The following is a 27,806-nucleotide window of genomic DNA, read 5'->3' on the forward strand; positions in this document are numbered from 1 at the left end:
TATATACAAAGGAACAAAGATAAGGTCAACAACAGGTTTCTCATCAGAAACAATGAAAATGAAAAGACAATGGGGCAGTTTCTTTAAAGAAAAATACTTTCACTATCCTCAGCGAAAACAGCTTTAAAAAATGAAGATCAAATAAGACTTTCTGGGCAAAAATGAAGGAATTTATCATCAGCAGATCTACACTTAGAAAAATGTTAAAGGAAGTCCTTCAGCCAGAAGGAAAATGATACTATGTGGAAATATGGATTGAAACAAAGGGATGAAATTACTGGAAATGATAGCTACATGGGTAAATATGTAAGTTTCTAAATTTTTTAAATTTTCTTTCAAAGATCACTGACTTTTTAAATGAAAACTATAACAAGATAAAATGGAATAATAAAAATATTAAATTGATACAGAGAAAAGAAAAAAAACCTCATTAGAAACTGTATAAACCAGAAGACAATAGAAGAATATCTTTAAAGAGCTAAAGGAAAAAACTGTCAACATAGAATTTTATATTCAGAGAAAATAAAAATAAAGGTGAAATAAAAACCTTTACATAAGTACCAAAGCTGAGATAATTCATCACCAAAAGACCTACACAACAATATACATTAAAAGAAGCTCTTCAGACAGAAGCAAAATTATACCATATAGAAACAGGGATCTTACAAAGGAGTAGAAAGTGCTTGACTGGCATATAAAATTTATTTTTCTCCTAACAATGTATTTCGTGGTTTATATGTTACATATGGAGGGAAAAAATGCATTGTATCAATAGCAAAAAGGATAAGTGGAAAAACGAAAAGTGTAGTGTTGTAAAGTTCCAGCAGTATATGCAGAGTGGCATCGTATTTGAAGGTAGACTGATACATGTATAATGCAAATCTTAGAACAAGACTAAAAATATAAAACAAAGAGATAGAGTGAATAATCCTAATGTGGAAATAGAAGTGGAATTGTTTAAAAAAATCAATCAGAAATAAGAGGAAAAAAGGAACAAAGAACCAATGGAACAAATAAAAAACAAATGACAAGATATGGTAGATGTAAACCCAGCTGTCTTGATAATTATGTCTACCAATGAAAAGAGAAATATTGTCAGACTGGATTTTTTTAAAAAAGCAAGGACCAACTATGTGCTATTCACATCTGAATTTAAATATAAACACTCACAAAGGTTAAAAGTAAAGTGATGAGAGAAAGATATACTATACAAGCAGTAATCATAAGAAACCTGAAGTAGCTATTAATATCAAACAAGGTAGAATTCCACAGAAGGAATTTTAACAGGAAGAAAGAAGTTTTGTAATGATAAAAACAATTCATCAAGAAGACATGAAGATCATGTGTGTACACTTAGAGCATAGAGGCACATGAAGCAAAAGATGATAAAACTTAAAAGGAAAAATTGCAAATCCACAGTTGGAGATTTCAGTACTTCTCCCTTGGTAATTTATAGAACAAGTAGACTGAAAATCAGTAGGTATAAGGGATAAGTGGGATAACACTATCAAACTGACTTAACCTAAATGACGTGTATGTAGCACTCCAACCAAGTACAGAATACAAATTCTTTCCAAATGCCATGGAATAGTCACCAAACTAGACCAAAATGGTGGGTCATGAAACAAGCCTCAATTAATTTCATTAAGAGGGTTGAAGTCATATAGAGTATGTTCTCTGTCCACAATAAAATTAAATTATAATTTTGTTTGTTTGTTTTTGGAGACTGAGTCTCGCTCTGTTCCCTGGGCTGGAGTGCAGTGGCGCAATCTTGGCTCACTGCAACCTCTGCCTCCCGGGTTCATGCCTCAGCCTTCCGAGGAGCTGGGATTACAGAGGCCTGCCACCATGCCCAGCTAATTTTTTGTATTTTTAGTAGAGACTGGGTTTCACCATGTTGGCCAGGCTGGTCTCGGACTCCTAACCTCAGGTGATTCTTCCACCTCGGACTGCCAAGGTACTGGGATTATAGGTGTGAGCCCCCGTGCCTGACCTAATTAAATTATAAATTAATTACATATAGCTAACTAGAATGTGCCCAATACTTGGAAGTTAGCATATTACTAATAACCAAAGGACCAAGAAGAAATCACAAAGGAAGTTATAAAATGTCTTGAACTGAATGAAAATTAAATTACCGTTTATTAGAATTTGTAAGTTGTAGCTAAACTAATGTCTAGGGGAAAAAAATTGGCTTTAAATGCTTATCAGAGAAGGTCTAAAATCAATAAATGTGAAACAAAAAGAACTTGAAGAAATAAAAAATATACTCAAGTAATTCTCCCACCTCAGCCTCCTGAGTAGCTGGAACTACAAGCGTGTACCACCATGCCTGGCTAATGTTTAAATTTTTTTCTAGAGGCAGGGTCTCACTATTGTTGCCCAGGCTGGTTTCAAACTCCTGGGCTCAAGCAATCTGCCTGTCTTGGCCTCCCAAAGTGCTGGGATTACAGGCATGAGCCACCACACCTAGCCAAGTTTTTAAATTTTATTCTCTCCCACTTGGTATCATTAGCCCCATGACCAGTCTCTAACTTCTCTTTGGTAATTTTTTCATCAAGGAAGCCAATTTTATCATCCGTAGTGAATCTTGACATGGTGAATCAATTCAGAGTGGTTACTAAAGGAAAATGGTTTCTTACAATGTCTTTATAATCACCTGAAGACCTTAGTAACCTGGGGAAATAATCACCAACCAAAACTGAGTCAGAGAAAACTAAGGAGGCAAACAATATGGGCCAGAATGAACTGTTTCTTGTGTGCAAACAGTGTAAGTGTTGTGACTTGACATTTCTCTAGGAATTGCTTTTGCTGTGATTTTACTTTGAAACTTGTGGTGTTCTGTGGAAATTAAGAAGAATGTTCTGTATCCTAAGTCATCTTGGTTCTCCTGACACTAGGTTAATTCTTTGGTTTAACCCATTGATTTTTTGTTTTTGTTTTTTGAGACAGGGTCTCACTCTGTCACCCAGGCGGGAGCGCAGTGATGTGATCTTGCTCACTGCAACCTCTACCTCCCAGGTTAAAGTGATTCACCTTTCTCAGCCTTCTGAGTAGCTGGGACTACAGGTCTGCACCAGCATGCCTGGCTAATTTTTACATTTTTTGTAGAGACGAGGTTTCACCATGTTGCCCAGACTGGTCTCAAACACAGCTCAAGCAATCTGCCCACTTTAGTCTCCCAAAGTGCTAGGATTACAGGCATGAGCCACCGTGCCTGGCCTAACCCATGGTTACATAGTGCCAGTCATATATTTTGGGACTTCTGGTATGTATTAAAGATCCAGTCATAAATGAAATGTAGTTCTTGTCTTCAGGGAGATTTCAGTTCACTTCAAGAGATAGACATAAACTAGATAAGAGAATGTACCACATGGCAAGGACCGTAATAGAAATTTAAATTAAGTGCCATAGGATCCCATATGACAGAGTAACTTTGCTTAGGTTATACAGAAAGTAGAATTTGAGCTAATTTTGGAAAAATGAATAGAGATTTTCCAAATAGAGAAGGTTAGTAGAAAAAAGCATTCTCAGCAGAGGAAGTGGCGTGAAAAGGCCCTATGGTTTTTAGTTATGGCAAAAACTTCAGTGAAGCTGGAAAATAGAGTACAAAGAGAACAGAAGATGAGGTTACAGAAATAGTGTACCAGTTACCTACTGCTCTGTAACAAAACCACCCAAAAATATAGGGATCTAAAGCAACAACCATTTTATTTGTTCATGATTTGATGAGTGAGCATTTTGGACTGAGCTCAGCCTAGTACCTCCCCTGCTGGTCTCACCTAGGGTACTCATATGGGTGCAGTCACTTGCATGTTAGATGAGAAACAACTTGTCCCCATATCCCCACAGTCTAACTGGGCCTCCTGACATGGCAACACCGTGCACTAAGCCAGTAAGAACCTATAAGACAGAAGCAGGCGGGGCACAGTCACACCTGTAATCCCAGCACTTTGGGAGACAGAGGCAGGCAGATCTTTGAGGTCAGGAGTTTAAGACCAGCCTGACCAACTTGGTGAAACCCCCATCTCTACTAAAAATACAAAAATTAGCTGGACGTGGTGGTGTGTGCCTGTAGTCCCAGCTAGTCAGGAGGGTGATGCAGGAGAATCCCTTGAACCCGGGAGGTGGATGCTACAGCGGTCCATGATCATGCCACTGCCCTCCAGTCTGGGTGACAGAGTGAGATGGTCTTGAAAAAAAAAAAAAAAAAAAAAAAGACAAAATCAGCAAAAGCAGAACCCCTTGAAGCCTGGGAATTCACACATTCCTTGAAGGCTTGGAATTCACTTATTGTCACTTCCGCCATATTCTGCTGGTTAAAATAAGTCACGTGGCTAGCCCAGATTCAAGGGGTGGAAAAATGGATTTTACTTGATAGGAGAAGCAGCAGTATCATGTTGCCAAAGGGCGTGTGTACAGGGAGGGGAATTGTAACTGTCTTCACATACTGTGGGAGCAGATTGTGAAGACTTGAATACAAAGTAAACAGTTTGGAATTTATCCCAAGGGTGCAGGAAACTAGCAAAGATTTGTTTTTTGGTTTTTGTTTAAAGCACTAACATAAAAAATAAGATTTTCTATTCAGCACCCCTTCTTCAGGAACCCTTCCTCTTTCTTCTATGATCCTTCCTCTTCTGTAATTCTGCGTGGTTATTGCAGAAGCCGTCACATTAGGAGAATGGATAGAGTGGACTACCTTTTGGCAAGTTGTTTGGATTAGGGCCAATCAGAATCCTTCTTTGGGGTGTTTTTCTCCTGAAAATGAGAGTTGGTCTCTTGCTAAACCTGAAGCTTTAAGATGTAAATTTTGGGGAGTGGTAGGTGGCTGTGCTTGCAGCTACATGAAAAAAAAGCCACTGCACAAAGAAGCAGAGATGAGAGATAATGAGAGTGCTGATGGCCTTAGAGTCCACTCCTTCTGAAAGCCCTCTCTTCCTCAGCTTCAAGTTTGGTCTGTCTCTTGCAACCAAAGGAGTCTCAACTACTGTAACGGGAGCTCACCACCTACAAGTAGGGAGTTGCAAGTGACAACCTAAAAATCCAGAGTTAGCGGAGTTTTAGTGCAATGGTTATTGGGAAGTTATTTCAACTGATTGTCGCTGGTATCTAAGAAAGCTGTTGTTTTGTTGGGATGGAATTTCACTCATGTTACCCAGGCTGGAGTGCAATGGTGCGGTCTCGGCTCACCGCAACCTCCACCTCCTGGGTTCAAGCGATTCTTCTGCCTCAGCCTCCTGAGTAGCTGGGATTACAGGCATGCACCACCATGCCCAGTTAAGTTTATGTTTTTTAGTAGAGACAGGGTTTCTCCACACTGGTCAGGCTGGTCTCCAACTCCCTACTTCAGATGATCCACCTGCCTCGGCCTCCCAAGGTGCTGGGATTACTTTCTGAGCCACTGCGCCCGGGCCAGAAAGCTGTTTTTCTTATAGTTTGCATACAACTAACCTACTCTGATAACTTTTGAGCTGAATCTCTTGGGGTTTCCTGGACCAACAACCAGATTATCAGAAAGCAATTATACTTTGTCTTTTTCCTTTCCCAAATACATACATACATATATATGTGTATATACGACTTCTTTTTCTTGTCTTACCTGGTTAGTTAGAACCTCCAGAACAGTATTATACAATAACAGTGATATTCAGTAAGCTCTTCCTGTTCCTGACTTTATAAGAAAGATTTGAATGTTTCATTGTGGGTATAGTTTTTCTAGTTCTTGACTGTAAATTACTCTTTATCATAGTCAGAGGATCTTTTTCTTTCTATCTAAATTTGAATTCGAATTTTTAAAAATTTGTAATGGATATCACAGTTTAAATAATATTTTTCAAGTATTTGTAAGTTCATATTACTTTTTGCCTTAATGTGTGAATGTCAATTCTATTAAAATATTCATTAAGATGGAATCGTTTTGTGTTCACTTCAGGAGTCAGACACTTCCCATGATGCTCACAGAATAGGTGTGATGCCTTTCTCTGTCTTCCCATAATGCCTTGAATGTATTATCATTAATCCGTTCATCCAATGAAAACTCATGACACTCTCTATTAAACAGAAAGAGAGTGAATCATTTTTACATTCTACAATAATCCCCCCTTGTTTTGATGCAGTATTGGTGTACTGCAGTCCTAAATTTAACTTGATAACACAGGTGTAACCAAACCCAGGTGCAGCTGCTCACCACTTGCAAAGCCAGTAACAAAAATGAGATGCAGTTAAAGGAAAGTGACTTTATTCCAGCATTAGCAGTGGGGAAACGACAGTGCCTTGAAGAAGGTTTTAAACTTTGGCTGGAGAGAGGGGCTTTAAAAGAACTCGGAATGGGAGGCAGGCAGAGTGCAGCTGGGCACAAGGTCTCTGTGTCTCGTTCCAGTGGATATCTTTTTTTTTTTTTTTTTTTTTGAGACGGAGTTTTGTTCTTGTTACCCAGGCTGGAGTGCAGTGGCACGATCTCGGCTCACTGCAACCTCCGCCTCCTGGGTCCAGGCAATTCTCCGGCCTCAGCCTCCTGAGTAGCTGGGATTACAGGCACCCGCCACCATGCCCAGCTAATTTTTTGTGTTTTTAGTAGAGACGGGGTTTCACCATGTTGACCAGGATGGTCTCGATCTCTTGACCTCGTGATCCACCCACCTCGGCCTCCCAAAGTGCTGGGATTACAGGCTTGAGCCACCGCGCCCGGCCTCCAGTGGATATCTTGAGTTGTGGTCCACCTGGAGCATGGTGGCCTCATCTCAGCAGTAGCCGGGTTGTTGATGAATGGCCTTGAGGTAATCTCTGGAATTTTTGCAACTGGGTTTCCAGGCCTGGTTTGTCTCCAGATTAGCCCTGGAACTTCTAAATAAGTACATAGATAAGTGTGCCTGGTATAAGTTGAATAAGTACACAGTTAGATAAATGTGTATGGTGTAAGGGAGTATCTGGTAGGACAGTAGCGTAACAAAGGGTCTTGAGGTACCTTTCAAGGCTACATTCTGAGGCTCAGAAGGAAAGGAAAACAAAACTTTACAATGCATTTTAGCCAGGCTCGGTGACTCATGCTTATAATCCCAGCACTTTGGGAGGCCAAGGCGGGCAGATCGCTTGAAGTCAGGAATTTGAGACCAGCCTGGCCAACATGGTGAAACCCTCTCTCTACTAAAAAATATAAAAACTAGCTGGGTATGGTGGCACATGCCTATAGTCCCAGCTACTCAGAAGGCTGAGGCAGGAGAATCACTTGAACCCAGGAAGTGAGGCTGCAGTGAACTGAGAGCGTACCACTGCACTCCAGCCTGGGCAACTGAATGAGACTCTGTCTCAAAAAAAAAAAAAAAAAAAAATGCATTTCAAGACTGGGATACTTGGTTACACAGGCAATCTTTGTTTTGAGAGATACCATGTGAACTGGAACCTGTGCATATCAGAGCCATGCCCTTGTTTTGCGTGGTGCTGATGTACACACATTCTGTTTAACTCAATAACATGTGAAATGAAAATTGCTTGTATTTTACTTGGGGAAGTTATACTTTGGGTTTTAATGTAATATTGGTCAGATTTGAGTTAGAAGAAAATGAAGAACCTTTCTTTTTCCTATGCTCTGGAAACTGTTTAAATGAAAAAGAAAAGCTGAACTGATTCCATAAAGCCATCATTTTAGGAACAGCATACATGTTTGACAATCATTTCACACTCTTTGGGGCTATTCAGATGTTTTATCTTTTATTGAACCCAGTAATTATATTTTGCTAGGCAATTGTTCAGGCTATCTTAAGTTCTCAGATTAATATGCATAAATATGTGATGTCCTTTCATATTCTTTACTCTCTTCATTTTCTGTAGGTATAGTCTTTCTTACTCCTAATATGGTTTAAGTGTAAACATTTCCTTTCCTCCTTTCTCACTCTCTTTATAAAGCCAGACCTGCTAGAAGTTTGTTGGCTTTGTAGGTCTTTTCAAAGATTACATTTTTATCTATCCCAGTGTATTTCTTTTCTAGTCCATTAATTTACTTATTTTTATTGATTTACTCTACTTTTTTTTTTTTTTTGAGATGGAATCTTGCTCTGTTGCCCAGGCTGGAGTGCAGTGGCATGATCTCGGCTCACTCCAACCTCTGCCTTGCGGGTTCAAGCAATTCTTCTGCCTCAGCCTCCCGAGTAGCTGGGACTGGACTAGAGGTGTGCACCACCATGCCTGGCTAATTTTTGTATTTTTTTTAGTAGAAATGGGGTTTCGCCATGTTGACTAGGCTGGTCTCGAACTCCTGACCTCAAGTGATGCACCCACGTTGGCCTCCCAAAGTGCTGGAATTATAGGCATGAGCCACCGTGCCCAACCCCACTCTCCAATTTTTGAGTTTAGTTTACGATTTTTAACTTTTTGAGTTGAATAATCAGTTTGCTTATTCTCAATAAAGTTTTCTAACAATGTCATTCAAGACTATGATGTATATTTATTATGTATATTTAGCAGCATCTCATACATTTTGATGTATAATGTTTTCAGTTTAGTTAATTTTTAATCTATAATTCAGCTTTTATTTCCTCCTTAATTAAGGGCTATTAGAAGAATGAATGTTACCTGTCCAGTTTCTACTCAATAAAAAAATTTTATTGGCACTTTCTAATTGTCCTAGAATATGTATTCGGCTTGAATAGACCATGAACAAGGTCTGGTTTGCCTTCGTAGTTCCATCTTGAAAATAAAGCTTTCTTAGTAGCCAAGCTTCCTTACCATCTCTAAATGAGGAGCTTGTTCTGTCAGGATAGTCATTAACTTTTTCGTATCTTTTTTTTTTTGAAATGGAGTTTTGGTCTTGTCACCCAGGCTGGAGCACAGTGGTGCAATCTCAGCTCACTGTGACCTCCGCCTCCCCAGCTTAAGCAATTCTCCTGCCTCAGCCTCCCAAGTAGCTGGGCCTACTGGCATGCACAACCATGCCCAGCTAATTCTGTATTTTTAGTAGAGACAGGGTTTCACTATGTCATCCAGGCTGGTCTTGAATGCCTGACCTCAGGTGATCCGCCCACCTTGGCTTCTCTAAGTGTTGGGATTACAGGCATGAGCCACCATGCCCAGCTTTTTCGTATCTTTTAAACAAACAACTGATATTGAAAACCTATGGCTCATTAAGTCAGATATTTCAGGACCTATTCAGATAAATTCAAGTGAAAAATCAAGGAGCATTAACTTGCCATGCAAAATGGATATATCAGACGTCTTTCCCTACAGCACTATGTCTAGTAACCAAATGGAGTCTGTGCAGGTATCAAGGAAATTAATGATGAAGTTATTCAGAGTTTAATTCAGGAATCCTTCAGAGAGTTTGGCTGAATTTTATTAAAGGAGAAGGAAGCAACTGATTTGCAAACAAAACCAAGGGCCTTCCAAGAGGAATAGTCCAAGTTACAAACAGTGAATAATAATAAGTGCATACACACACACAAACACACACACACACATGTATGTACTTGGAGACACATTGTATATATGTGTATTGGGGTGGGTGTTCATTAGCATTTACAGACCCTTTCGTGGTCCTCTGCTTTAAGCACTACAACCTTGGAGAAGGTATTGATGATGATGTTCTAGTTTGCAGATTGGAATACTGAGGTTTTAAAAGATTAGGTGGAGCCAAGTATGGAACCTACATCTTCCAGCTTGAAATTCACTGTTCTTTCCACTATGTCGTGCTAAGGGGTCACAAAACGTGTTGTCCACAACACAGCCCCTGGTGAGGATTAGAAGGAAGGAGGGGTCTGGCTGTGTGAGTGTCAAGTGTGTAACCTCCGTGTTTGTCTCATTCGAGATCCCTGCAGTGAAGTTGAACGAACTGCTCGAGAACTTTTATGTCACCGTTAAGAAGAGCGACGGCTCAGACTTCCTGGCCACCTCGCTCCATGCCATTCGCCGAGGCCTGGACCGCATCCTGAAGAACGCAGGTGTGGGCTTTTCCATCACCAGCAGCACTTTCAGCTCCTCCACCAAGAAACTCAAGGAGAAGCTGTGGGTGCTGAGTAAGGCAGGCATGTCGGGCGCCCGTTCTCGCAACATTGTCTACTTCTCACTTTCTGACGAGGAGGAGATGTGGCAGGCAGGGTGTCTGGGGGATGACAACCCCATTACTCTCCTGTCCACAGTGGTCAAGTACAACAGCCAGTACCTGAACATGCGGACGCTGCAGGAGCATGCAGATCTGATGTACGGTGACATCGAGCTGCTCAAAGACCCCCAAAACCAGCCCTACTTTGCTCGGACCGACAGCGTCAAGCGGGAGAGCCGGAGTGGCTCCACCAGAGTGTATCACGGGAAAATCTACCATGAGCATTCCCGGGGGCACAAACAGTGCCCTTACTGCCTCCTCTACAAGTACATGTACATCCACCGGCCACCCACCCAAATGGAGGCCAAGTCCCCCTTCTACCTGACTGCCAGGAAGGAGGCCACAGACATGGGCAGCGTGTGGTATGAGGAGCAAAGGATGGGGCTGCGCTCTCTTCGGGGAATTGTCCCTAACTTAGCCAAGAAGGTCAAGCTGGAAAACTGTGAGAACTTCACCTTCGTCTCATTCACTCAGGTCTCCCGGAGGCTTGGCTCCCACAGCTGCTGCCAGTGAGCCCTCCCTGGGGCCTGGCCACTACCCTGTCACCTGCTCAGTGGGCGCTCCCTCACGTGACCGGGTGTGGAGCAGCCGGAGCTCCGCAGAGGCAGAGGCTGACCCGGTGTGACTCCCGGTCCGGCGGCTCTCCCTTGGCTGTCGCCTGCTCTCCCTTTGACTTGGAGTTTGCTTTTTCAAATGAAAGTAGATGAGTCTAAATCATGCAGATGTTTTATCCAAATGTGCATCAACTTTGTTAGCTTTTAGAATCTAACACAGTGTATAATTGCTACATACAGGAGTGAGGAAATTCATTTTCTCTAGTGCCTTTCTAGCACAGGTTTTCTCAAAAAAAAAAAAGCAAAAAAAAAAAAAAAAAAAGGAAACTGTTAAGTAGTTATTTAAAAAAAAAAAAAAAAAAAATCCCAGTAGCCCAGTAGCTTTAGATGTTAGGAAGACTGTACACTTCGTTGAATTACACTCACAATTAGGAAACAGAGAGAGGCAGACACGTTCCTAGAAGACAGATTGCGCCTGACGCTGCTTTGTTTTTGTTGGTGGATAACGTGGTTCTGGAGCGCAGGCAGCCTCCTGTCGCGGAAGATCCTCAAGCGACAGTTGATCAGCTGACAGGGACACAGGGGCCAATCCACAGCTCCCAGCGGCGGGAGGAACCCCATCTCGGCTGTCAATGGAGAGAACTTTATGATAAAAGATTCACACACCCGAGGGGTGTCTGTGAGAACAAGGCTTCTAGCGAACTAGACAGTTTGTACCGTGAGGGAATTTCTAGTAGTGAAAGAAAAGGGCTTGGAAAAGCCAATCTGTGATCAAAATGTGAAAACCTCCTGAAGCAGAAGTGCCTGTGTTTTATTTCTCTGCACCATGTGAGAGCTCTTTTGATTTGAACATTTTTTGAGGTTTGTCTGTTCTTCATGTCATCCCTTCATTCCGTCAGCATATAGCACTGGATCTATAAAACAACTAAAGGTAATTTTTAGTCTTAGCCAAGGAAATCTAACCAAGCAAGCTGCAAAAAACACAGATCCCCCAAATTTCTTAAGCTTTGGAATATTTTTGTCAGTGTATGACTTTTCAGCCACAATAGATGTCATCATTTTAGGTTGGCACCAATGCTTGGGACATGCCACCAGGTAAGCAAACCTGGCATTAATGATGTAGCTACAAAATTAGCACATCATGGTAGATAATGCAGTTTGAAACCATTTCACTTAGGCAAAATGCAACCTGACCACATTCTTTAAAAATCAGCAGAATTTTCCAATAACTACCCCTGAGTGCAACACGTGAAAAAGGAGCTCAGAGCGCTAATTAATAACAACAATAATTTCTAGGGACCCTGACTTTGTATTTGAGAAAAATCTCTTGTACCTTTATTCCATTATGCTCCTATATATGTTTTCTAATCCCAAATTAAAATTCTAATACAAATTCATTTTGTAGAAGTCTTCACATCAGTCCCCTTTCTTTTAAAAAACATTATTTTAGTATTTATTTTAATTAATTGGTTTCTTAAAAAATCATATACTAGTCATTGAAATAGGTAATACTTCCTTTACCAGAGAAGACTCAACCAATGATGCCTTAAGATTTAATGTTATTCCCTCGTTAGTCACTGTGCATCTATAAGTTTGTTTACTAGTTGACCTTTACTGAATAGAGATTGATTTTGGCATTTCTCCGTCTGTAACTAACAGGTCATATTTAATCATCAGGGTATGACTTGGTATCACATAATGTTCTGGTGTGGTTTCCTGTAGTAATCTTAGAGTTTTGATTTAAAAGAAATAAACAAAACATTAGGCACAATTTCTTTTAGTTTGCTAAACACCCAAAGGATATTTTGTTTTGTCAGTTCTGCACTTAAACTGAAATACAACCTATGTGAACTATTGGGCAAAGCCTGCAGCCTGATTAAATAAAACCTCTATTTTTATTGGATTAGATTCAAGAAGAACTTGCCATTAGGAATCACTGGGATCTTTTCAGAAGTAGCAATAACTACTCCAGAGGTTGTAATCTTTCTGTTGGTAGTGGCTTTTCATCAGCTAAATAATCATCTCTGCCTCAAATTTGTTGCCTATCACCTAGTTGATGTACCATAAAATCCCTGGGTTCTGAAGTGAATTATTATAAAAATCAGGAGGGCGGATCTTCAGTGGTATCTGATGGAATGAAAGAACTGTGTCTGAGCAGCCTAAAAGCTATTTATGACATGCCACCTTGGGGAACTAGAGTGAGGAAGAAAACACAGTCACCAAATGCTAGCATGTACCACCCATTGTACTAGGTACTTTATTATGCACTTATGTATATGTGTGTATGTCTGTGTATACACATATATACATAAGTATACACACACACATACACACACACAAAATATGTGGTTAAGCCTGGTAAGCCTGCTAAAATGGTGAAGCAGCTGGGCATGGTGGCTCATACCTGTAATCTTAGCATTTTGGGAGGCTGAGGTGGGTGGATCACTTGCAGTCCGGAGTTCAAAACCAGCCTGACCAACATGGGGAAACTCCGTCTCTACTAAAAATACAACAGGCATGGTGGCAGGCACCTGTAATCCTAGCTACTTGGAAGGCTGAGGCAGGAGAATTGCTTGAACCTGGGAGGTGGAGGTTGCAGTGAGCCAAGATCTCACCACTGTACTCCAGCCTGGGCAACAAAGCTAGACTCCGTCTCAAAAAAATAAAAATAAATAAAATGGCAAAGCCCCTGTCCATGTGTTTGGCCATAGCTGTCCTCTGAGGTCTCAAGGGGGCCAGAGCAGCAGTCCTCGTTTGTATTCTAAGGTAGTTGTTCTGGCTTCCAGTCAGCTCTCAACCTTACCTTCTGGGGACTCCATGATTTTCTGCTCTTGGCCTAATGCAATAGCAAGGAGAATTCCTTAGAGAAAGAAGTGGGGAGGTAAAGAGCATTTTCTCCACTTACCTTTGGGTTTTTTTGTGCTCCCAAGTAGAAAGAAATATGAAGAATTCACAAGTTTAAGCACAAGTTGCCCCTGGGCTCTGTGTCGAGGCAGGTGGTACTGTAGGTGTTAGGAGAGGACTCATGGAGTGTCCTTCGGGTGAGCTATTGTCCACAGCACCTTTCTGGCTATCGCTACCCCAGAATCTAAGCAGACTTCCCATTGGAAGCTTACTCTGGCACAGAAGCTAGGGTGTCACCTTAAAGGGTTTGATTCAATTGAATATAAAGGGTTTAATGCAGTACCAGGCACATCATAAGCACGCAATAAATGTTAGCTAGCTTAGTTACAACTTTTGGTAATAATTAATATTGTTTAACTAATTTGCATTATACCACTTACTTCTTTCATTATGGAGATTCTGTCTCCCTTAAACTGTTAAACTTGAAGAAGAAACCAAACCTGATGATCTGGTCAAGTTAACACATTTTCACCCATGAATTCTACCTCCAACACAACCAAGCTCTGATACCTCAGATATAAGCAAAAACAAGTGAAGAAAGAACAGAAAAGCCTTATGGGGCTTTATGAGAAGGTTTTTCCATTGTTTAAGACGTGATTGCAAAAAGGAATTTTATGGACGTACCTAACCAAAGCTGTGAAAGAAGGGTCTCCTTGGTCATGTGGCATTTTCCAGCTTTCCTTGGATTTGATGCTGCATTAGTTTGCCCTGGCTGATAAATGGTGTTTGAAAAATTGTGAAATTTGCTTACTTTGATTTTTATTTTAATTCGACCTTATTAAAAGCATCAAGCACTATATGCCACACTCAGCGTTTTCATAGACATAGTCATTAGGAGAATCTGGACAAAGTAATACTCGAGTAGAAATGGAAGTGTCTTGCTGTACTCAAAAGATGACTAGACTTGGAGCTACTCCCCCTTGGGCAAGTGCCAGTATCACTTTCCTTAGCTATAAAGTGGCATTGGTGGGATGGATTGTCTCCACGGTGAACCATGTTACACTTCCGCAATTCCTCAAGGTCATATAGTTAGGAAGTGGCAGAGCTAGGATGCAAAATTCCTAATTCCTGAAGGAATTCCTAATTCCCAAAGATAGTTAATCTCCTAATTTCGTGCTTCTCACTATATTGGGATGCCTTTTTTAGGAATAAGACTTTTCTTTAATTTTCAAATCCCACAACTTCTAAAATTATTTCAAGAAGCAGCAGAATATTGATCATTTTTCTCAGTTTAGGTTAACACAGTCCACACCATTACCACTTAAATAAACAGAATGCTTAAATATTATCCTTACCAATCATCCATCTCTTTGTTGCTTTTATGAGATGTGGATTGCTAAAAGCTTTTGAGCTAGTAACCATTTACCTTTAGGCATCAGTGAATGCAAACAGTGAAGACCTCAAAAAAGAGTTACCTCATTTTCTCTACATGATCTCCAGTGTCGTCTAAGATAAGGCCCATACATAGTTAAAAGCTGTTAACAGCTCTGAACAGAAATATGTATTAAAAGTTTCAAACTTGTATGTATTTTTGAATGCTTTTGTTTTTGGAGTGAATTTTTAATACTCTGTGTGAAAAGAGAAACATTCCATCATGTGGGCAGTGTTCGTAAGTAAAAATCTTTGTTGCATTTTCCCATATAAATGAATCACCCTTATTAAACCGTAGGAGGGAGGGATTAGTAGTGACCGACTACTGCACTCCCTTTCTAAGAGAAGAGACCATGGGGTATGGTAACTAAATGACCATCTCTGGAAATTCTTCCATCGGACATGTGTATTCTGACATCACAGGATTTCCCAAGACTTCTTGGAGGAAGGCTGCCCATCCTTTGGGCAAAGTTTACCCATTATTATTCTTATTATTTTGAATATTTCTAGTTCATTACAGTCCAAAAAATCTACAGAATTGTCCCATGTTTAGATGTTTAGTGGTTGACCAGAATCCGATTGTTGTGCTCAGTTAAAGCACTTTATTCTTTAGCTAATACAGCTCATATGGAAGTTAATTATTTCAGGAAATACATAATAAGACCCAAGAAATCACTGGATAATACATAGATATATTTTAGTTCCATTATTATTAATAGCAATTAAATAACTCTTTCTCTCCCCATTGAGATGAGAATAGGCTCCTAGATACTTGATGGTCAGTATAACCAATTTGATTAATTTGCATTTAACGCTGGTTGTTACATGTACTGATTTGTTCAAATAAGAATTTCCAGAAGGCTCAGATCTGACTAACACTGCGGTAGCGCTTTCTCGCAGCTACCATATATTCCCATGTAATTTTTACAATAGCTCTACAGGTATGTCTAATGATTTCCATTTTACTTATTGAGAATCTAGGCTCAGAGAAGTTAAACTCCCCAAAATTTCCCCGATAAGTTGGAGAAGTTAAGTTTGTAAGTTGGAGAATGCAGGTTTTCTAACTCCAAATCTAGGGCTCAGTCCATGAGACAAAACTGCCTCCTGCAGGCCATGGAAGTCCTTTAACTTTAAAAAAATTAAACACAGTTTCTGTTTGTTTGGCAAATATTTCACTTGTCAATCCGTGCTGTGTCACACCCTCTATGTACTCTCTTACTAGATGATTGGTCCACTTGGGAATTTAATTGTTTCTGGAAAGCCTGGCGGTTCCCCAGCATTTTCTGCCTACTGAGAACCTTCCATCTTTATCCAATTTATATTACCTGTCATCTACCTTAAAGGGCAGATGGTCATGTGAATTTATTCTAATAAAACCAGTTAGTTTACAAGCTGCACCTGTTTTGACATTGGACTCACTGCTTAAAAAGTAAAAGAGTTCCTAACTTGGCCGGGCACGGTGGCTCAAGCCTGTAATCCCAGCACTTTGGGAGGCTGAGGCGGGTGGATCACAAGGTCGAGAGATCAAGACCATCCTGGTCAACATGGTGAAACCCCGTCTCTACTAAACATACAAAAAATTAGCTGGGCATGGTGGCGCGTGCCTGCAATCCCAGCTACTCGGGAGGCTGAGGCAGGAGAATTGCCTGAACCCAGGAGGCGGAGCTTGCGGTGAGCCGAGATCGCACCATTGCACTCCAGCCTGGGTAACAAGAGCAAAACTCCGTCTCAAAAAAAAAAAAAAAAAAAAAAGAGTTCCTAACTTATGCCACAATTACATGCTCATGTTTTTTACTTTTGTTATTTAATTTTGGTCAGAGGATTTTTATAATCTGTAGGCTACAGTGCTGTCATAGAAAAATATACTTTTTAAATTTTTGAGATGGAGTCTCACTCTGTTGCCCAGGCTGGACTACAGTGGTTCAATGTCTGCTTACTGCAATCTCTGCCTCCTGGGTTCAAGCAATCCTCCCACCTCAGCCTCCCAAATAGCTGAGATTACAAGCATGTACCACCACATCTGGCTAATTTTTGTATGTTTAGTGGAGACGAGGTTTTGCCATGTTGGCCAGGCTGTTCTTGAACTCCTGACCTCAGTGATCCACTTGCCTCAGCCTCTCAAAGTGGAAAAACATATCTACTCATTTGTCTTCTGTTCTCTCTCTTTTTTTTTTTTAAAATCAGGACATATTTACTTTCTCTTTTGAGACTTAGAAAGCAATAGGTTATCGGAAACTCTGAGATCATCTAGTCAAATTCTTCCAGTTTATCAATAAAGAAATTTAAGGCCAGAGATATTAAAGGGCCCATCCAAGGTCAGCCAGCAATTAGTAACAGATTCAGGACTAGAGAATTGGTCCAGACCTCTCTCCTCCATATCATAGCTGGAAGATTTAGATTTTTAAAAATTAATAGAACTGCATCTGGCAAAATGACATTCGCCTCACAGAAGACCCTAGTGAACTTCTTGTACCTTCCCAGAAAAACCCAGAAGGCCAAATCTCAATTCTAGAATCTAGAAGGAATTGACGTAATTTAGGAGGCATGCGGAGGTAGCTTGGGGCAAAAGTTTCCAAGTTGTAGGTCAATCCTTGGCTTACTTCATGCAACAGAGACCCTGTAAAATTCAAACCATGAAAGCTGTTCAGTACTCCTCCCCAATCCTGTCTGTCACCTTACTCAGAGTCAGAGCTCCTAACCCAAGAAATACTAGCTAATGCTCTTAACCCCTGTTACACCGGGAAGAGAAAAAGTTCTATACCCATCCTCTCTTCTTTCTCCCCACCTCACTTCATCTTCATTCAGTCCCAGATAAATCTTGGAGCTAAAACATGAGTAGAAAGCAGAGAAGGACTATTAGACCTATGATGCATCCTGAGAATAAAGCCCTTTAGATGAAGTAGAAACAATAAATACTTGAGCAGCGGAACATGCAAACACTATGATTTTTTTAAATGTATGATGTTGGTTCAGAGATCCAGAAAACCAGGCAATAGGAAGGAAAGGGATTCTGCTTCAATAGAAAAGTGGTGACCTAGAAACTGGACTTGGAAGTATGTTCATCATTGACCTGGGATGTAACTGAAAAAGGGATTCAACATTCACGTGAACAGGGTCTGGGAAGAAAGGACCACATTTGAAGGATGAGTATAGAGAAAAAAGTAAAATGAGGCATACAAAAAGTGGACAGGCTGGGCATGGTGTTTCATGCCGGTAATCCAAGCACTTTGGGAGGCCGAAGCAGGCAGATCACCTGAGGTTAGGAGTTCGAGACCAGCCTGGTCAACATGGTGAAACCCTGTCTCTACTAAATATACAAAAATTAGCCAGGTGTTTTGGCACATGGCTGTAATTCCAGCTACTTGGGAGGCTGAGGCAAGAGAATTGCTTGAATCTGGGAGGCGGAGGTTGCAGTGAGCCAAGGTCATACCACTGCACTCCCAACATGGGCAACAGAGTGAGATTCTGTCTCAAAAAAAAAAAAAAAAAGTGAACAGCTTCCAGAACACTTAAAAATAAAAGTGATCTACTGCAGAAAAAATACTAGGACTCTCTTTGCCATAATTGAAAAACGGAAAAATTGCTTCTATGCAGCAATATTAAGCTATTTAAGATGAGAATGGGTTAAGAGAAAAAGGCAATAGAATACAATGAAAATGAAGATCGAAGGATTTCAAGGAAGCTAAAAACACATTAGCAGATTAAAATCCACATTGAAAACAACAAAAAACAATACTACAGGCGGTGGCTCACCCCTGTAATCCTAGCACTTTTGGAGGCTGAGGTGGGTGGATCATGAGGTCAGGAGATCGAGACCATCCTAGCCAATGTGATGAAACCCCGTCTCTACTCAAAATACAAAAATTAGCTGGGTGTGGTGGCAAGTGCCCGTAATCCCAGCCACTCGGGAGGCTGAGGTGGGAGAATTGCTTGAACCAGGGAGTCGGAGGTTGCAGTTAGCCGAGATCGTGCCATTGCACTCCAGCCTGGTGACAAGAGTGAGACTCCATCTCAAAAAAAAAAAAAAAAAAAAAAGTGAAAGACTTGAGATTTTCCTTCTGTTTATCAAAAGAAACAAATGAAAATAGACAAAGAAGGGATTTGGAAGACAGGACAGTAGCTGACAATACCAGAATGTGCTTTTCTGATGGAAAGACTACATTGAGAAAAATGTTATCAGAATATAAAAATTAAATATTTCCTGAAAAGAATACAAAATTGTGTATACAGATTTGTATTCCAGGCCAAAAAAAAAAAAAAAAAAGCAAAAGAGAACAGCACTTAATTACCTCTTGGCAAAAATGTTAAATTACTGTGGATAGAGAATGAAAAATTCTGCAAGCATCCAGTCAAAAAGTTTAAAAAGTAACAAATTGGCCAGGCATGATGGCTCATGCTTGTAATCCCTGCAGTTTGAGAGGCCAGATCACCTGAAGTCAGGAGTTTGAGACCAGTCTGCCCAACATGGTGAAACCCTGTCTCTACTAAAAATGCAAAAATTAGCCAGTGTGGGAGCAGGAGCCTGTAATCCCAGCTACTCAAGAAGCTGAGGCAGGAGAATCACTTGGACCCAGAAGGCAGAGGTGCAGTGAGTCGAGATCGTGCCACTATACTCCAGCCTGGGCAACAGAGTGAGACTCCGTCTCAAAAAAATAAAATTAAATTAAAAAGTAACAAATTGCTTCTAAGAAAACCAAAGAGCATCTGGCTTCAGACTTCTACTCTATAGCACCAAATGCCAGGAAACAATAGGGAATTGTGAGGAGGGGAAAAGTTGTGACTTCAGAATTTTATACATATTTCATATGTTAAGATATAGAATTTTTAGTTATGATAACCGTCCAGGAAATATATGAGCTATGTAATTACAAAGATAATAAGTTGTACAGCAGCCTACAAAGTTTGATTTAAATAAAACAATATTTGCTTAGTATCATAATTTCATTGGACTATTAAATACCAGGACACTATCCACTAGGGGAAGGGTATGTATGCTTTTAAATAGTTAATATGGCTAGAAGGTACATATCAAAAAGCACCCAAAGTTCTCATATGAATGGGCTAAATTAATACAAGACGGTGTAATCATTGCCATACCACAGCATCATGCTTCTTCATTTTTATTACTGAAATGATGCATGGTCATTATGGTATAAATAGAAAATTCAGGTATGTCTTTTACAAATAAAATATAAATTGCTCTCGATTTCACCCCCAACCATTTAAAACACTCTATCCTGAAAGAGTCTCTTGCTTCCAAGTGAGAAAAGCCAAGGCGTCCCCACCACTTGGGGTCTGATAGCCCAGACTAGAGCTTGTTGATTGAAGCCCACGTGCTTCTCCACGCTCCTCAAATGCAGAACTAAAAACAGGTACAAAATCAGAAACTCGCAGAATATACTGTGTGTTTCAAAAAGCAATCAGGAAAACAACAAAATTTGTCTTAGAATACAAATGCAAGAAAAGCTCAATTTCAACAGCAGAAAGATGGCCTGGGATAGTGAGGTGCTTTCCTTAGCTGTACTTGAAGTTTTATGGAACACTGTTTAAATTCAGATATTAAGGGAATGACACCGTTTTAAGAATCGGAATTACTTCTGGAGTCTACAATGTCAGTGTTAGAACTAAAGCTGGGTTGTTTTGTTTTGTTTTGTTTTCATTTCCATGCAACGGAAGGCCTTGAAAACACACAGGAGTGTAGAGTATCGTCAGCTCCGATGCTCAGTTCCTTCCTGGCAGTAACAGAGCGGTTTTATCTGTGCCCCAAGTTGTTTTGCCAATTTAAACTCTAAATTTTCAACGACACCAGCACGTAAGCTTTAAATTTAGCTGTAGAATAGGCAATAGATTGCTTTACGTTTCCTTAGTTCTTCATTCTGCAACAGAGCAAAACCTCTTCCCAAAGAGATGGAGAGAATTTCTTCCAGGTAGATTCCAAGTATAACCTGTCCCGGGATCCTCTTGCTTAGCTGTAACTGACAAAAGTCTGTTCAGTTTAACTATTTAGATAAGAAGCGCAATGCTTTTATTTAAAATTTCAATATTTTCTATGCGGCTGTATTTTCCAAATAATAGCAACAAAACTGTCCTAATGTTTTCGCTGCTCTGTAATTTTGTTTTAACATACAGGAGGATACCCATGATTGCTTAACACTGGAAACATCACTGTGAATGACGTAGGAATGGTCAGTAACATGAATGTTATTGTACCATCTCCAACTTTTTCTTTCTTCCCCCAGATGGCCACACCTGTGCATACATCCCTGTGGATGTGGGGGCACATGAGTGGGAAAGCAGGTGTCACTCCTATTTTCTGTCCTAGAGTGTCAGCATTGGAAGGGATTTTCTTGTTCATCCAGTCCAGCCCTCTAGTTGATAGTCCAGTAGTCTGTTAACAATTTGTAAGGGGCTGGGTTATTTTTTTAAAGTTGTTATCGTTGTTGTTGTTTGGGTTCATTTATGTATATGCAGCTTGACTGTTCAACCCAGATTTTTGAACAATAAAAAAATTTAATGTATACTTTGCCCATTTGCTTACCTTAGTTATTTTAACTTAATCAGCAGTGTGTCTGGTGTCTGAAGAGTTTTTTTAGTGTCGCATTCCTGGAGGTAATGTTTGTCTTTGTAGTTTGCGATGTTAGGACGTTAGGAGAATTCCACTGCCATATTCTGTGCCTCTGAGCCAATCCTCTGGGTGGAGTATGTTCCAGTGGAATTCCCTCTTGTTTTCTGACTTAGATTTGCCTCACTGGGGAGGCTTGAGGTCTCATTTGGGGTGATATCCCCGTGACTGAATATTGACCATTGTGTACATGCTAATTAACGTTTTTCTGCTCTTCAAATGATTATGTATGGCTTTTGGAGACTACATTTAATTTGCAAACATTTAACTTAGAAATTTGCTGTCCTTTATATAAAGCAGTTAAAAGTAATTTCTAAGAAACAATTTTCTGAAAAAAACTTCCTTTTTTTTTTTTTTTTTTTGAGATGCAGTTTCGCTCTTCTTGTCCAGGCTGAATGGAGTGCAATGGCACAATCTCAGCTCGCTGCAACCTCCACCTCCAGGGTTCAAGTGATTCTCCTGCCTTAGCTCCCAACTAGCTGGGATTACAGGTACCTGCCACCATGTCCAGCTAATTTTTGTATTTTTAGTAGAGACGGGGTTTCACCGTGTTGGCCAGTCTGGTCTCGAACTCTTGACCTCAAGTGATCTGCCCACCTCGGCCTCCCAAAGTTAAGAAATCCACTTTTTAAAACTCTTGTACTCAATGTCTTTAAAGAGAGTTTATTTTTTTTGAGGTAAATTCTAAATTACTTAAGCATTTCCTTCAAAATAATGCAGAGGGGTAGAGTACAAGGAGGCATGGATGGAGTACAAACTGGCCTTGAGCAGATACTTGTTAAATTACCTGTGATGAGTGTGTGAGGGTTCATTACCCTCTTCCCTGTTCTTTGCTATATGTTTAAAATTTTCCATTAAGGAAAATGTAAAAAAACAACAAAAACCAAAAAGCTCCTGCACTAGAGATTCCACAAGCCTCCTCCTCGGTCTCGCGAAACCACAGAATCTTCTAGCTGAAAGGAGAGACCTGAGAACATAATGCTGACAAGAGCAGATCGCAGGTAGATTTTCCAGGTGAGCGCGCTGGGTGGTGGCAGTGATGATAAGAGCCAGTGGAGTTGAAGCTGTTGCTTTGAACTTGGACTCGTTTGTAACTATCACACGACGGAGCCTGGGAACACATTTTGTTTTCTCCCTTTAATGCAGACAGTAAGCAGATTTGTAGAAGTATTGGGGTTGATCCCAGCAGCCCTAAGAGAACTGTAGTTATGACATCTAGACTGAGATGGGATCCAGTCACACTGTGAAGATGGCAAACTGAGCCAGGAGGTCCAAGGGCCTGGAATGCCACATGGCCTTCTCCTCCGCCTCGGGGACAAACACTCCTGGGGAGCACTAGTGGGGCATGGGGTTAGATCCGTCAGGGACCCTGGGGTCCTCACCCTCATCGATATGTCACAACGTTGCCTCCCTGGGCCTGAAGGGGTCTCATGCCAGTGCGTCCTGGCTTATTTTGGAAGGTGTGTGTCCCCATGTCCCCATCTTCCCATCCTTCCCCAGTACATTTCCTTTTCCTTCTCTTCCTTTCGGTTTCCCTGTTTTATTCCTTCCTCTGCCTAGGAGAGTTTCCATCACCATCTTTTCTGATTAGACACCAGGGACAAACATGAAAGACATTAAACAAGATGTATTTCAGCAATAAACAACATTCTTGTATTTCTCAGGGGATCCCAAAGAAATAAGGATGAGAAATAAAAATTCCTGCTGGGGTATTTACAGTGTACTCAGCTGCTGAAATGTTCAAAATGCAATCAAGGAAGTAGTTTAGCACGTTTCTAATATAGTTAACTATGGCAATCATATTGAAGAGTTTGGCCAGATTCAAAGAATACAGTGACTCTTTTAGGACATTACTAAAGAATCTAAAGCCCAGTGATAACGAACACATTTTTGTTACTAGTTAATAAGTATTTGTGCTTTGTTGTTGTATGTCCTTGAATAATGGCCCAGAATTAAAAGGATGTGATTTGACCTCCCCCCTAGGCAGGGAAAACTATGCTTCAGATGTTTCCTTTTGTTCTGTATTCTCAGTACATGTGTAGACTACTAGGTATAGATCAGTACCATGGATTCCTTTTTTTTTTTTTTTTTTTTTTTTTTTTTCAGAGATGGAGTTTCATTCTTGTTGCCCAGGCTGGAGTGCAATGGCACCATCTCAGGTCCCTGCAGCTTCTGCCTCCAGGGTTCAAGTCATTCTCCTGCCTCAGCCTCCCAAAATAGCTGCGATTACAGGCACCCGCCACCATGCCCAGCTAATTTTTTGTATTTTTAGTAGACACAGGGTTTCGCCACGTTGGCCAGGCTGGTCTCCAACTCCTGACCTCAGGTGATCCGCCTGCCTCGGCTTCCCAAAGTGCTGGGATTACAGGCTTGAGTCACCATGCCCAGCCGGATTCCTCTTGCTTTCTCCCTACTTCCCAATATATACTATCCAGCCAGGGCACTGTCACTCAAGTGCCAGTCATTTATGTAGTACCTTCACAATGTTTGCGATAACTGAGTCCACTCGTCCTATAATTTTTTGGTATTTCCTTTAAGTTGATTCATTTTTACTTGAATTTATATTAAAGCAAAGAATAAGAATATTAATACATACAAAGCACTTAAAGCAACACCTGGTATAGAGTAACTGTCTAGAAAAAAACAGTAACTAGATTGGCTGTGGTGATTCATGCCAGTCCCAACACTGGGAGGTTGAGGTAGGAGGATCACTTGAGGGCAGGAATTTGAGACCAGCCGAAGCTGGTCATTGTGAGACCCTATCTCCACAGAAGATTAAAAATGAGCCAAGTCTGGTGGCATGCGTGTGTAGTCCCAGCTACTCAGGAGGCTGAGGTGGGAGGATCACTTGAGCTGGGGAGGTTGGGGCTGCAGTGAACTGAGATCATACCAGTTCACTCCAGCCTGGGTGACAGAGTGAGACCCTGCCTAAAAAAAAAAAAAAAAAAAAGAAAGAAAGAAAAGAAAAGAAAGAAAGAAAAAAATAGTAACTATTAGCTATGGTTACTATTTCTATTACTATATAAATGCTGTATTACTTGCAATACATATAAATACATAACTATTCAAAGTGTTTGCCCATACGTACCCCAAGAGTTACTTCTTAGCATCACCAGTGGCACAATAACCACACTTTGGGAAATAGCTCCCCTGTCCCCTGCAATGATCTTTGTTTCCATGTGAGCTACTTTGCCTCCAGGTTTTTCCGCATACTCTCTGGCTCCTCATCCTTTGACGCTTTCATTTACTTTCCCGGGACAGTTTCATCCACTTCCATGGCCTTAGCATAAGTAGACCTAGATTTCCATTTTTTTTTTTTTTCCTTCGGCTTTTAAGTTGAGGGATACATGTGCAGGTTTGTTGCATAGGTAGATGTGTGCCATGGTCGTTTGCTGCACAGATCATCCCATCACCTGGATAGTAAGCCCAGCATCCATTAGCTGTTCTTCCTGATGCTCTCCCTCCCTCCACCCCACTGCTGACAGGCCCCAGAGTGTGCTGTTCCCCACCATGTGCCCATGTGTTGTCATCATTCAGCTCCCACGTGTACGTGAGAACATGCCATGTTTGGTTTTCTGTTCCTGTGTTAGTTTGCTGAGGATAATGGCTTCCAACTCCTTCCATGTCCCTGCAAAAGACATGATCTTGTTCTTTTTTATGGCTACATAGTATTCCATGGTATATAGGTCCCATATTTTCTTTATCCAGTCCATGATTGATGGGATGGGCCTTTAGGATTATTCCATGTCTTGGCTATTGTGAATAGTGCTGAAGTGGACATACGAGTGCATGTATCTTTATAACAGAATGATTTATATTCCTTTGGGTATATAACCAGTAAGGAGATTGCTGGGCCAAATGGTATTTCTGCCTCTAGGTCTTTGAGGAATCACTACACTGGCTTCCACAATGGTTGAACTAATTTACACTCCCACCAACAGTGTAAACGTGTTCCTTTTTCTCCACAACCTCGCTAGCCTTTGTTGTTTGACTTTTTAATAATAGCCATCCTGACTGGCTGAGATGGTATCTCATTGTGGTTTTGATTTGCATTTCTCTAATGATCAGTGATGTTGAGCTTTTTTTCATATGTTTATTGGCTGCATGTGTGTCTTTTAAGAAGTGTCTGTTCATGTCCTTTGCCCACTTTTTAATGGGGCTGATTTTTTTCTTGTAAACTTGTTTAAGTTCCTTGTAGATTGTGGATATTAGACTTTTGTCGGATAGATTGCAAAAATTTTCTCCCATTCTGTAGGTTGCTCATTCCGATGATACTTTATTTTGCTGTACAGAATCTCTTTAGTTTAATCAGATCGCATTGGTCAATGTTTGCTTTTGTTGCAATTGCTTTTGGCGTTTTTGTCATGAAATCTTTGCCTATGCCTATGCCTTGAATGATATTGTCTAGATCAGGCATCCCCAAACTTTTTACACAGGGGGCCAGTTCACTGTCCCTCAGACCGTTGGAGGGCCGCCACATACTGTGCTTCTCTCACTGACCACCAATGAAAGAGGTGCCCCTTCCTGAAGTGCGGCGGGGGCCGGATAAATGGCCTCAGGGGGCCGCAGTTTGGGGACGCCTGGTCTAGATCTTCTTCTAGGGTTTTTACAGTTTTGGGTTTTACATTTAAGTCTTTAATCCATCTTGACTTAATTTTTGTCTGTGGTATAAGGAAAGGGTCCAGTTTCAACGTTTTGCATATGGCAAGCCAGCACTCCCATCACCATTTATTAAATAGAGTCCTTTCCCCATGGCTTGTTTTTGTCAAGTTTGTCAAAGATCAGATGGTTGTAGGTGTGTGGTCTTATTTCTGAGTTCTCTATTCTATTCCATTATAGACCTTGATTTTCTTTTCTTTTTTTTTTTTTTGAGACAGAGTTTCGCTCTTGTTACCCAGGCTGGAGTGCAATGGCGCGATCTCGGCTCACTGCAACCTCCGCCTCCTGGGTTCAGGCAATTCTCCTGCCTCAGCCTCCTGAGTAGCTGGGATTACAGGCACGTGCCACCATGCCCAGCTAATTTTTTTTTGTATTTATAGTAGAGACGGGGTTTCACCATGTTGACCAGGATGGTCTCGATCTCTCGACCTTGTGATCCACCCGCCTCGGCCTCCCAAAGTGCTGGGATTACAAGCTTGAGCCACCGCACCTGACCTAGACCTTGATTTTCTAAACCTTTCTCAACTGGGCTTCTTCAGCTGAACCACAGAATGCAGAAAAAGATTCGAGGCCTAGTTTCTCAGTTCTTCAAGGAGAACTGAGGTACATAACTAATACCATCTCAGATTCAGGGGACAGACTGTGAAGCCTTGGGGCTTTGGGGCTGACTTCTCCAGTGGAACTGCAGTTGAAATAGGCTCCCCAACTCCAGGTGCCACCCTGTCTTTCCTTCCTAAGGAAATGGCACCTGTACCCACCTTGTTGCCCAAGCTAGAAATCTGACAGTTCATTCTAGCACCTCCCTCTTTCCTCTCCTCCTTCCTCCATAATCAATTTCCATTATCTAATCATTCTAGCTGCCCTTGAATCTTCCTTCTCATTCTCCTCACTGCCACCAACTTGGTTGGCCCACACCATTTTGCCCAGTGATTATTCAGAAGCCACCTGAGTGGCCTCCTTGCCTCCTGCCTCCACCAGTCCCTCCCCAACTGCTTCCTAGAAAAGCCTCACTACGCACAAGTCTTATTCTGTCATTTCCCGCTTCCTGGCTCACTAAAGCCTTTCTGCTAAAGCTCCATGCTGGCCATGTGGACTGCTAGATCTTGCATTTACACCATGCCCTTCCTCTCTCCCGCCCTTCCCTCCCACCTGCTCCTCTCCTGACACACCCTGCTCTCGTAAAACTCATGCTTCTTCAGTTCTCATCTGGCACATGATCTATGAGAACTCCTCCTGAGAGGCAGGCTAGGCCTCTTGGATTCTGCTGCCTCAGAGGACAGCAATGTTGAACAAACCTACAGACCAACCAGGGTCAACACCTGTAAGGCATCTGCCATTCTCAGGGAGCCACGTGTATTCAGATAGAGTACCTTTACATCTGTGAGAACTGACTCATGGAGTGGCTAAATTAAGAAAAGAACTCATTTTTCTAATAAACGTCAGGACCTCCCAGCATAGAGGTCTGTGTCTCAGCCAATGGCTGCCCAGAAGCTGTATTTTCAATGATCAATGCTTCCCTCAGAGAACTTGAACTAATAGGCTCAGCAATGAAGACCAAGGGGCTGGCACAACCCATGTGTTCTTAACAGAACTATGTTGCCAGCGT

General features: G+C 41.2%; 1 protein-coding gene across 4 annotated transcripts in view; it reads left to right on the plus strand.

Moving 5' to 3' along the window:
• Positions 1 to 27,806, plus strand: part of KIAA1958 (KIAA1958 ortholog) — a 213,834-nt gene that overhangs the window by 154,966 nt on the left and 31,062 nt on the right. For 2 of the 4 annotated variants that reach the window (XM_003925227.4, XM_003925226.4), the window contains one exon: positions 9,797 to 27,543. The exons of 1 other annotated variant lie outside the window; for it this stretch is intronic. In XM_003925227.4, coding sequence (XP_003925276.1) covers positions 9,797 to 10,603 — 807 coding nt within the window. In that variant the 3' untranslated portion in view covers positions 10,604 to 27,543. Of the gene's footprint in view, positions 1 to 112; positions 27,544 to 27,806 lie in introns of those variants that run through there. One more of the 4 variants, XM_074395183.1, reaches the window with a different exon arrangement.

Source organism: Saimiri boliviensis, chromosome 2 (assembly GCF_048565385.1).
Source record: "Saimiri boliviensis isolate mSaiBol1 chromosome 2, mSaiBol1.pri, whole genome shotgun sequence".
In the NCBI taxonomy this organism is placed as follows: Eukaryota; Metazoa; Chordata; class Mammalia; order Primates; family Cebidae; genus Saimiri; species Saimiri boliviensis.